At 42.9% G+C, this 12,457-nt stretch overlaps 1 protein-coding gene across 3 annotated transcripts in view; it reads right to left on the reverse strand.

Moving 5' to 3' along the window:
• gabra2a (gamma-aminobutyric acid type A receptor subunit alpha2a) overlaps positions 1-12,225 on the reverse strand; it is a 37,228-nt gene extending 25,003 nt beyond the window's left edge. The window contains exons 1-3 of one of the 3 annotated variants that reach the window (XM_041847923.2): positions 11,739-12,225; positions 11,278-11,363; positions 10,453-10,574 (exon numbers count right to left, since the gene is read on the reverse strand). In XM_041847923.2, coding sequence (XP_041703857.1) covers positions 10,453-10,574; positions 11,278-11,348 — 193 coding nt within the window. In that variant the 5' untranslated portion in view covers positions 11,349-11,363; positions 11,739-12,225. Of the gene's footprint in view, positions 1-10,452; positions 10,575-10,703; positions 10,790-10,879; positions 11,251-11,277; positions 11,364-11,738 lie in introns of those variants that run through there. The other 2 variants (XM_045207449.1, XM_041847924.2) reach the window with 2 other exon arrangements.
• Between the last annotated feature and the right edge of the window lie 232 nt (positions 12,226-12,457).

Below are 12,457 nucleotides of genomic sequence, written 5' to 3' on the forward strand. Positions count from 1 at the left end.
CCAGTCTATTATTCTAACTCAATCAGCATGACAGAGTGATCTCCAGCCTTGTCCTCGTCAACACTCTCACCTGTGTTAACGAGAGAATCACTGACATGATGTCAGCTGGTCCTTTTGTGGCAGGGCTGAAATGCAGTGGAAATGTTTTTTGGGGGATTAAGTTCATTTTCATGTTAATTTCATGTACTTTGCGTTTAATTGCAATTCATCTGATCACTCTTCATAACATTCTAGAGTATATGCAAATTACCATCATAAAAACTGAGGCAGCAGACTTTGTGAAAATTAATATTTGTGTCATTCTCAAAACTTTTGACCACGACTGTACACAAACACAGGCCATCACACAGATACACAAACACAGGCCCTCACACACATGCACAAATACAGTCACACTCATAATTCACACACATATAATGAAGGAACCGCAAACAAATGCCAAAAGCAAAAGTGTTCAGCCAGCACCCCAGTGACCAGTCACACTGAGTACAGTGCCTTCAGAAAGTATTCACACCCCTTGACTTTTTCCACATTTTGTTGTGTTACATCCTGAATTTAAAATTGATTAAATTGAGATTTTTTTCGGTCACTGGCCTACACACAATACCCCATAATGTCAAAGAGGAATTGTGTTTTCAAATGTTTTACAAATTAATTAAAAATGAAAAGCTAAAATATCTTGAGTCAATAAGCACTCAACCCCTGTGTTATGGCTAGCCTAAATAAGTTCAGGAGTAAAAAGTTGCTTGGACTCACTCTGTGTGCAATAATATAGTGTTTAACATGATTTTTTAATGACTACCTCATCTCTGTACTCCACACATACAATTATCTGTAAGGTCCCTCAGTCGAGCAGTGAATTTCAAACACAGATTCAACCACAAAGACCAGGGAGGTTTTCCAATGCCTCACAAAGAAGGGCACCTATTGTTAGATGGGTAAAGAAAAAGCAGACATTGAATATCCCTTTGAGCATGGTGAAGTTATTAATAACACCCAGTCACTACAAAGATACACAGCTGTGAAAGAGCTGAAGGTCGTTGGGTGCGGTTGTGTCTCTCTCTGGCGGGAGGTAAGCTTGGCTTATATGGTGTCGAGTAAAGCTTAAACCATGTATTTAGATTGTAGTTAGGTATTGTAGGTAGTTTATCTAGGTAGTTATCATAGGTTATTGTAGGTAATTATTGTAGGTAAGTATTGTATTCAGCTGAGCCCGGTGATGCACGAGGCTAGCTAACCCACTACCTGGACTAGCTAGCGGGTAGCTACTGGTAACTATTAGCAACTGTGGATAGTTGTTTCCAATGTTATTTCACGATTAAGAGTACCTGTAATTATGCCAGCTAGCTGCCTACCATTCAGCTGTTTTTTCTAACCTCATTATCTGAAGCGTTAACGTTAGGTAGTTAGTAGCTACTGTACTCGAAATGTAGCTAGCTTGTTGCTACCTGGATAGCTAACTAGACAATAGCTGGAACGACCTAGCGAACAGACGCGAACTGGCTGAATCGATTCAGTGGCTAGCTTTGCACTTAACTGGCTAACAGTAGCTACTAAGGGTAAGTTATAACCTACATTTGTGTTTCATTTTTACATACTGGTAACCAGAGTCGTTCAAGGGAATTTGGGACATGGGTGACTAGTTAACGTTAGCTTGGCTCTCTCTGTGTGTCCGTGCCGTGGAAGGAGGGGTTTTTTCGTTGGCAGAGAGCAATGGCAAGCTAGTATGCTAACTATTCTAGCTAACTAACTGGCTGAATAAGTTGACGACGGACTCACTCAAACTGTCAAAACTAACCCAAAACTTAACACAACGTTAGACACGGACACTAATTATCTGCTTGGCGTGTTAACACACTGGTGGTTTGTTGTAACCGAGTATTGGTGCTAAACCGTGTTATTGGAGCCTGGCATGCTAGTTGGCTATGGCGTCATAGGATTCGGTGCCCTGGACGGTTTTCACGGAAGAATACTGTACCAAGTTAGCTTCCTGAATAAACTAAGTTAATCTATTCCTAGAAAACATTGAACCGCTGTAGTTTACAACAATTATAATTTCTAAAGTGGAAGTTGGGAGAGTTCTATTTGAGTGTTTCAGTGAAACGTAAGTGAGGGAGGCCCCGCTCTCTTGCTTTCCCAGATGTTTAGTTCATTCCATTCCAATCTCCTTTGCATTATTGTAGCCATTTTCTGTAGCCTGTCAACTATGCGTCTGTCTATCCCTGTTCTCTCCTCTCCGCACAGGCTATACAAAACGCCTCACACCGCGTGGCTGCTGCCACTCTAACCTGGTGGTCCCTGCACACACGACCCACGTGGAGTTCCAGGTCTCCGGCAGCCTCTGGCACTGCCGTTATGCGGCCAACAAGGCAGAGTTCATCTCAGCCTATGCTACCCTCCAGTCCCTTGACTTCTTGGCGCTGACGGAAACATGGATTACCACAGAAAAAACTGCTACTCCTACTGCTCTCTCCTCGTCTGACCATGTGTTCTCGCATACCCCGAGAGCATCTGGTCAGCGGGGTGGTGGCACAGGAATTCTCATCTCTCCCAAGTGGACATTCTCTCTTTCTCCCCTGACCCATCTGTCTATCTCCTCATTTGAATTCCATGCTGTCACAGTCACTAGCCCATTCAAGTTTAACATCCTTATCATTTATCGCCCTCCAGGTTCCCTTGGAGAGTTCATCAATGAGCTTGACGCCTTCATAAGTTCCTTTCCTGAGGATGGCTCATCCCTCACAGTTCTGGGTGACTTTAACCTCCCTACGTCTGCCTTTGACTCATTTCTCTCTGCCTCCTTCTTTCCACTCCTCTCCTCTTTTGACCTCACCCTCTCACCGTCCCCTCCTACTCACAAGGCAGGCAATACGCTTGACCTCATCTTTACTAGACGCTGTTATTCTACTAATCTCACTGCAACTCCCCTCCAAGTCTCCGACCACTACTTTGTATCCTTTTCTCTCTCGCTCTCCTCCAACACTACTCACTCTGCCCCTACTCAGATGGTAATGCGCCATCGCAACCTTCGCTCTCTCTCTCCCGCTACTCTCTCCTCTTCCATCCTATCATCTCTTCCCTCTGCTCAATCCTTCTCCCTCCAATCTCCTGATTCTGCCTCCTCAACCCTCCTCTCCTCCCTTTCTGCATCCTTTGACTCTCTATGTCCCCTATCCTCCCGGCCGGCTCGGTCCTCCCCTCCTGCTCCGTGGCTTGACGACTCATTGCGAGCTCACAGAACAGTGCTCCGGGCAGCCGAGCGGAAATGGAGGAAAACTAGACTCCCTGCAGACCTGGCATCTTTTCACTCCCTCCTCTCTACATTTTCTTCCTCTGTTTCTGCTGCTAAAGCCACTTTCTACCACTCTAAATTCCAAGCATCTGCCTCTAACCCTAGGAAGCTCTTTGCCACCTTCTCCTCCCTGCTGAATCCTCCTCCCCCCCCCCCTCCCTCTCTGTGGATGACTTCGTCAACCATTTTGAAAAGAAGGTTGACGACATCCGATCCTCGTTTGTTAAGTCAAATGACACCGCTGGTCCTGCTCACACTGCCCTACCCTATGCTTTGACTTCTTTCTCCCCTCTCTCTCCAGATGAAATCTTGCGACTTATGACGGCCGGCCGCCCAACAACCTGCCCGCTTGACCCTATCCCCTCCTCTCTTCTCCAGACCATTTCCGGAGACCTTCTCCCTTACCTCACCTCGCTCATCAACTCATCCTTGACCGCTGGCTATGTCCCTTCCGTCTTCAAGAGAGCAAGAGTTGCACCCCTTCTCAAAAATCCTCCACTCGATCCCTCCGATGTCAACAACTACAGACCAGTATCCCTTCTTTCTTTTCTCTCCAAAACTCTTGAGCGTGCCGTCTTTAGCCAACTCTCTTGCTATCTCTCTCAGAATGACCTTCTTGATCCAAACCAGTTAGGTTTCAAGACTGGTCATTCAACTGAGACTGCTCTTCTCTGTGTCACAGAGGCTCTCCGCACTGCTAAAGCTAACTCTCTCTCCTCTGCTCTCGTCCTTCTAGACCTATCTGCTGCCTTTGATACTGTGAACCATCAGATCCTCCTCTCCACCCTCTCCGAGTTGGGCATCTCCGGCGCGGCTCACTCTTGGATTGCGTCCTACCTGACAGGTCACTCCTACCAGGTGGCGTGGCGAGAATCTGTCTCCGCACCACGTGCTCTCACCACTGGTGTCCCCCAGGGCTCAGTTCTAGGCCCTCTCCTCTTCTCACTATACACCAAGTCACTTGGCTCTGTCATATCCTCACATGGCCTCTCCTATCATTGCTACGCAGACACACAATTAATATTCTCCTTTCCCCCTTCTGATAACCAGGTGGTGAATCGCATCTCTGGCAGACATATTAGTGTGGATGACAGATCACCACCTCAAGCTGAACCTCGGCAAGACGGAGCTGCTCTTCCTCCCGGGGAAGGACTGCCCGCTCCATGATCTCGCCATCACGGTTGACAACTCCGTTGTGTCCTTCTCCCAGAGTGCAAAGAGCCTTGGCGTGACCCTGGACAACACCCTGTCGTTCTCCGCTAACATCAAGGCGGTGACCCGATCCTGTAGGTTCATGCTCTACAACATTTGCAGAGTACGACCCTGCCTTACACAGGAAGCGGCACAGGTCCTAATCCAGGCACTTGTCATCTCCCGTCTGGATTACTGCAACTCACTGTTGGCTGGGCTCCCTGCCTGTGCCATTAAACCCCTACAACTAATCCAGAACGCCGCAGCCCGTCTGGTGTTCAACCTTCCCAAGTTCTCTCACGTCACCCCGCTCCTCCGCACACTCCACTGGCTTCCAGTTGAAGCTCGCATCTGCTACAAGACCATGGTGCTTGCCTACGGAGCTGTGAGGGGAATGGCACCTCCATACCTTCAGGCTCTGATCAGTCCCTACACCCAAACGAGGGCATTGCGTTCATCCACCTCTGGCCTGCTGGCCCCATAACCTCTGCGCAGTTCCCGCTCAGCCCAGTCAAAACTGTTCGCTGCTCTGGCACCCCAATGGTGGAACAAGCTCCCTCATGACGCCAGGACAGCGGAGTCACTCACCACCTTCCGGAGACACTTGAAACCCCACCTCTTTAAGGAATACCTGGGATAGGATAAAGTAATCCTTCTACCCCCCCTTACCCCATCCCAAAATATATATATATATATATGTGAGGGAAAAAAGTATTTGATCCCCTGCTGATTTTGTACGTTTGCCCACTGACAAAGAAATGATCGGTCTATAATTTTAATGGTAGATTTATTTGAACAGTGAGAGACAGAATAACAACAAAAAAATCCAGAAAAACGCATGTCAAAAATTTTATAAATTGATTTGCATTTTAATGAGGGAAATAAGTACTTGACCCCCTCTGAATCAGAAAGATTTCTGGCTCCCAGGTGTCTTTTATACAGGTAACGAGCTGAGATTAGGAGCACACTTTTAAAGGGAGTGCTCCTAATCTCAGTTTGTTACCTGTATAAAAGACACCTGTCCACAGAAGCAATCAATCAATCAGATTCCAAACTCTCCACCATGGCCAAGACCAAAGAGCTCTCCAAGGATGTCAGGGACAAGATTGTAGACCTACACAAGGCTGGAATGGGCTACAAGACCATCGCCAAGCAGCTTGGTGAGAAGGTGACAACAGTTGGTGCGATTATTCGCAAATGGAAGAAACACAAAATAACTGTCAATCTCCCTCGGCCTGGGGCTCCATGCAAGATCTCACCTCGTGGAGTTGCAATGATCATGAGAACGGTGAGGAATCAGCCCAGAACTACACGGGAGGATCTTGTCAATGATCTCAAAGCAGCTGGGACCATAGTCAGCAAGAAAACAATTGGTAACACACTACGCTGTGAAGGACTGAAATCCTGCAGCACCCGCAAGGTCCCCCTGCTCAAGAAAGCACATATAGAGAGCCGTCTGAAGTTTGCCAAAGAACATCTGAATGATTCAGAGGAGAACTGGGTGAAAGTGTTGTGGTCAGATGAGACCAAAATCGAGCTCTTTGGCATCAACTCAATTCGCCGTGTTTGGAGGAGGAGGAATGCTGCCTATGACCCCAAGAACACCATCCCCACCGTCAAACATGCAGGTGGAAACATTATGCTTTGGGGGTGTTTTTCTGCTAAGGGGACAGGACAACTTCACCGCATCAAAGGGATGATGGACTGGGCCATGTACCATCAAATCTTGGGTGAGAACCTCCTTCCCACAGCCAGGGCATTGAAAATGGGTCGTGGATGGGTATTCCAGCATGACAATGACCCAAAACACACGGCCAAGGCAACAAAGGTGTGGCTCAAGAAGAAGCACATTAAGGTCCTGGAGTGGCCTAGCCAGTCTCCAGACCTTAATCCCATAGAAAATCTGTGGAGGGAGCTGAAGGTTCGAGTTGCCAAACGTCAGCCTCAAAACCTTAATGACTTGGAGAAGATCTGCAAAGAGGAGTGTAACAAAATCCCTCCTGAGATGTGTGCAAACCTGGTGGGCAACTACAAGAAATGTCTGACCTCTGTGATTGCCAACAAGGGATTTGCCACCAAGTACTAAGTCATGTTTTGCAGAGGGGTCAAATACTTATTTCCCTCATTAAAATGCGAATCAATTTACAACATTTTTGACATGCGTTTTTCTGGATTTTGTTGTTGTTATTCTGTCTCTCACTGTTCAAATAAACCTACCATTAAAATTATAGACTGATCATGTCTTTGTCAGTGGGCAAACGTACAAAATCAGCAGGGGATCAAATTATTTTTTCCCTCACTGTATATTGTAAAGTGGTTGTCCCATAAGGTGAATGCAACAATTTGTAAGTCGATCTGGATAAGTGTGTCTGCTAAATGACAAAAATGTAAAATGTAATGCAAGCAGTAAAATTAGATTTTAAAAAAACTGAAACAAATACACCTTATGGAACAGTGGGGACTGTGAAGAGACACACGCACACACACACACACAGGCACAGACAGATGCATACACACATGATAACATATGCACTATGTGCAAATGGAATTTGTGTTGCAGATATGTGGTAGTGGCCTGAGGGCACACACTTAATGTGTTGTGAAATGTATTGTAATGTTTTTAAATTGTATAACTGCCTTAATTTTGCTGGACCCCAGGAAGAGTAGCTGCTGCCTTGGCAGCCGTTAACGGGGATCCATTAGAAATACAAATACAGGCAAAATACTAGAGGAAAACCTGGTTCAGTCTGCTTTCCACCAGACACTGGGAGATGAATTCACCTAAAGCACAAGGACAATAACCTAAAGCACAAGACCAGATCATCACTGGAGTTGCTTACCAAGACAGTGAATGTTCCTGAGTGGCCGAGTTACAGTTTTTACTTAAATCTTCTTGAAAATCTATGGCATGACTTGAAAATGGTTGTCTAGAAATGATCAACAACCAATTTGACAGAGCTTGAAGAAATCTAAAAATAATAAAAATGGGCAAATATTGTACAATCCAGGTGTGCAAAGCTCTTAGAGACTTACCCAGAAAGACTCACAGCTGTAATCGCTGCCAAAGGTGATTCTAACATGTATTGACTCGGGGTGTGAATACTTATGTAAATTAGATATTTCTGTATTTCATTTTCAATGCATTTGCAAACATTTCTAAATATATGTTTTCATTTCGTCATTATGCGGTATTGTGTGCAGATGGGTGAGAGAAAAACATCTATTTAATCCATTTTTTATTCAGGCTGTAACACAACAAAATGTGGAATAAGTCAAGGGGTATGAATACTTTTTGAAGGCACTGTAAATGTTAAGTGCTACTGAGGACTTGACAGGCAGTAGCTAGGCTACACCACCATCCACACTATTACGTACACTACCAGTCAAAAGTTTGGACACACCTACTCATTCAAGGGTTTTTCTTTATTTTAAAAAAAAATTACATCGTAGAATAATAGTGAAGACATCAAAACGATGAAATAACACATATGGAATGATGTTGTAACAAAACAAGTGTCAAACAAATCAAAACATATTTTATATTTGAGATTCTTCAAATTGCCACCCTTTGCCTTGATGACAGCTTTGCACACTCTTGGCATTCTCTCAACCAACTTCATGAAGTCGTCACCTGGAATGCATTTCAACCAACAGGTGTGCCTTCTTAAAAGTTAATTTGTGGAATTGATTTCCTTCTTAATGCATTTCCTTCTTAAGAGTGTGCAAAGCTGTCATCAAGGCAAAGGGTGGCTATTTGAAGAATCTCAAATATAAAATATATTTTGATTTGTTTAACACTTGTTTGGTTACTACATGATTTCATATATGTTATTTCATAGTTTTGATGCCGTCACTATTATTCTACAATGTAAAAAATAGTAAAAACTAAAGAAAAACCCTTGAATGAGTAGGTGTGTCCAAACTTTTGACTGGTACTGTATATGACTGAGCTTGACAGATGTCCTTTTTTATTATAGCCCCCTCAACATTCCACACTCAAACTTGCCATACCCTATGAAGAACACCAACTGTTACTATAATAAAGCTGAACAATGCATGTCATCAACCACTAGCTAACTAGTTAGAGATGGGAATTACTCGTGGCTATACCATTTTTGAGACGAGACGTGTTAGTATATCAGTTTTAAAAGCTTTCTTTGTGGCCCTGTTCAATCAAAACCAAAATCTGTAGGTTTCTGAAATGAGAAAAAAATAACAATACCAGGAGGATTACACAGTATTATCCAATTTAATCATGTTTCAGTTTACACCATGAACATGGATTATCCTAATACCTATGTTTGATGACAGGGTGCAGCATCAATGGAGCCCTGTGTAACCTCAAACAAGGTTTACATTGACTTTTCCAAATAGTACAACAACACTTTTTGGTAATTGATTTGAAAATCATTATCACTTACTTCAAATTCTTTGTCATCTCAACGCCCCAGAATTCATGCCTTTTTTGTCTGTTATGAGGTAATTTGCTGAGCTTCTTACATTTTCTTTTGAGGTCAGGAGTGAAAAACAAACAAACAAGTCTACTTATTTCGAATTACACTGAATTGCCTACAACTGCAAGCCTTGATTTAAGACAAACCTGGGAGCTATTGTGCAATTCTAAAAACTCTCAGTGAAAATAATCCCATTTCCAATAAATAAAACAGCCATTTCCCAGTACACATCTGATGCATCTGTCTTCATTTGGATTCCCATGAGACCAAAGAACTTTACTGCCTGACTGTAGAGTGCTTCTGTCATGAAAGAATATCTACAACTAGATAAACATCAACATAAATCATAGCACCTTGTGGGCTATTCTAGGATCCATGAAAAGTTAAAACCACAGTAAGTCCTCATTAAACGAGTCAAGGAAGCATATTCAGTCACACCAACGCCTTCAGTGCAGGCTGTACTGGGATCAGTGAGAGGCTACTGTATAACCATGATAAGTCATCTTTAACAGACCAGGCATTATAAATCACACCACTCACACCTAATGTGGGCTGCTCTTGGATCAGTAAGAAGCCAGAAGCTAAGTACATCCTTGCCAGCAAATTACAGTTGGAAGTACAGTACCATTGTAAGGGAAATTACATCAAAACATGACCAGTTGTAAACTGCACATGACTAAAGGGCTATCCCAAATGTTAATTCGTACCCCTCTGGATGTGAATTTCCAGCAAACCCTTATGACACAGTCATCATGACGATCCCATTTGCACAGTAGGTATTTGGTTTTTCATTATCTTACCTTTTTCTAACAGAATTCCCTAGTTGTGACTAAGATTAATCTTCGTACACTACATCCAGTGTCTATGCCGCTCATCAGAACTGGGACAAAGGGAACCTCTCTTGGGAGCCATTGAGTGCTATTTTTCCTTGTGAATCAAGCACCCTTGGACAGTATGAATTAGAGAGTCCACAATCATATGAACCCTACACTCATACACAGCTCAATCATCATGGCGAGCCAGACACACCAAAACACACAGAGAAAAGTTGAATTTGGTCAAATTTGAGTGTCAACTGTTTTAAATGCATGCATGCAAACAAAACTTCAAAGTGATTGGGTCAGCCCTAAATAAAACAGCCTAGAATAGCTCTTACAGTATCTCTTCTGCTACACCAGATAATACTGTCTGTGTGTGTTGTTGTCTTGGTGATAAGGGGGATGCAAATGCAAGCTCAGTAACTCATTCTGACACCAAACAAGTTGTTTTGGAATTCAAACAACTTCTATCTGGGGAAATGTAAGAGATTGACACAAGAAAAGGTTTAATCTCAAAGTAACATAAAACTTTGAATAAAATATATATCCTGGAGTGGTGTGCAGGCTTTTGTTCCAGTTCTACTCTAACACACCTGATTCTACTAATCAAGGTCCTGCTGAGCAGCTGATCAACATTTAAAAGCAATTTAACTTTTATTTTCTTTTATATGGAAAGTATGTCATGTTAGCTGCTCACCGCCAAGTCCAGGTCGTAATCGGTTGTCATAGCCATCCAGAAGGCTGTCCAAGATCCGGGTGAACAGAGTGATATTGTTTTTGAAGGCCTCTGAAGCATATGCAGACGATTCCACTCTTGATCTAAGTAGGTAACATTAAGTACGAGAAACATCAATGATTATGAGAGAGATGTGAGGGGAAAAATCGACATATATGGGAAAAACATTGTTCTTGTGTGTTTTTCTAAGGAAAATAAAAACCTAAGTCAACCTCTCTCTGCCAACTTCTTCTCTTGAAATGGGACAGAGCACTACACGGCAAACAATTGTTCTGTAGCCAACTATTAAAGACCAAAAAAGTTAATTAATGTGGCTCAGTTGGCTTCTTGCAAAGACAACCAGCCTCTCTCTCATTAGTTAATTATGGAACAGACAGTTCCATCTCACCAAATAAATTCCTAAACATTTCCGAAGAGAAATTAAGGGAGGCATCAAGGAATCGTGCATCAGTCGAGTTATCACATTACTGACTTTTCTTTCTTCAGATTCATACAAATGTTCTAATTTCCTGGGGCTGTGCGCAATCTCCACCTGCTTTGTAGGTCACCGCGCAATTGGTGTTTCCGCTTTCCACACAAAATGCCACCCTGTTATCACGACAATTTTTTTTTTAATAGTCCTTTCGATTCGCGTGACAGCTTTATTCCAATCTGAGAACCATTTAGATTGGCCAAAACTGAGAAGATTTGGAACGTGCAGATGTAGTGCGCGCAAACACCGCTTACTGTTTTTTCTGCTGATTTATTTTTGTATTTTTTTAATAAAGATAATACAACGAAACTTACCTTGACTGCCACAGTACCATCATCGAGAACAACACCGCTAAATAATGTGATAAATTCCATCGCTCGCTCATTGCTGAAATCCAAACCTACAGAATGGGAGGATGCCCAATTAAAGGCAATATTCAGAGCCCGAAATTCCATTCATGAAGACATTAGATTGAAATGCTGAGCGGTACCATTCATTCTGAATTATTGCATTTTCGTTAACAAATGAATGCAAACTAATTCTATAAACTGTTTTCTCTATCCACAATCAAATATTCATGCGCTTTATAGCCTATAAAGTCCATGTATAGACATCAAATTTGAAGGCAACATGCAAACCGAAAAAATTCGACCACTTCATAAAAAACATTATACATAATTTTTTTAAACGTATTGAAGTTATTGAAAACTCCATTATTATTTGCTGGAATGGAGAGCAAGAAGATTTTTTGAAAACGTTTTGGAAATCATCAAACCTTCAAGGCAACTGTCACTTAGTCGCAGCAAAACAATGAGGCGGTTGACAGCTAGGCTATCTGACTAGCTCAAGGTATCCCCCTTTGATTTTCTTTCTGAGAACCCAGCAGTAAAGTTGCGACCAAGAGCCTGTGCATTAATTACACCACAGAGATTTGGCAATGCACCCGGAATGCGCGTAAAGATTGTGACTATATTCCAAAAGACCGACTGTAGCTCTGTCCATCTGTATCCAAGTGCCGTGGTTCCCAGATATATTCGATATTGGCTCCCGCCTTTCACCTGTAACCGATGCACCCGCGCGCCCAATTCCGCGTGGCTCGTGACACTGAGAAAAGTGAGGAAGACGAGCGAGGCTGATATACTAGGTCCTAGAGATAGCTACCACCCCTTGACCACCAGAATAAATCCCAGATTTTATTTCCAGTGACAAGTTTAGGGTTGAGAGTTCTGGAAAAGCTATTTCTCTGCAACACAAAGCACATCACCACCATGTAGAAACTAGAACTGGTTTCAAGTAAAGGAGCTGGAAAGATGTTAAGATGTTATGGGTGGCACTTTGGATGTGCTCAGAGGCTGCGTGATATCGCCTATCCTAATAAACTCCGAAATCAACATGGTCTCAGGGCAATTCGCATTATTCTGTATGCAAATCTGTTACAATCTACTTAGTAATGTAAATCTGTGACAATCCATTTAGTATTATACTGTATATTAC

Source organism: Coregonus clupeaformis, chromosome 25 (assembly GCF_020615455.1).
Source record: "Coregonus clupeaformis isolate EN_2021a chromosome 25, ASM2061545v1, whole genome shotgun sequence".
NCBI lineage: Eukaryota > Metazoa > Chordata > Actinopteri > Salmoniformes > Salmonidae > Coregonus > Coregonus clupeaformis.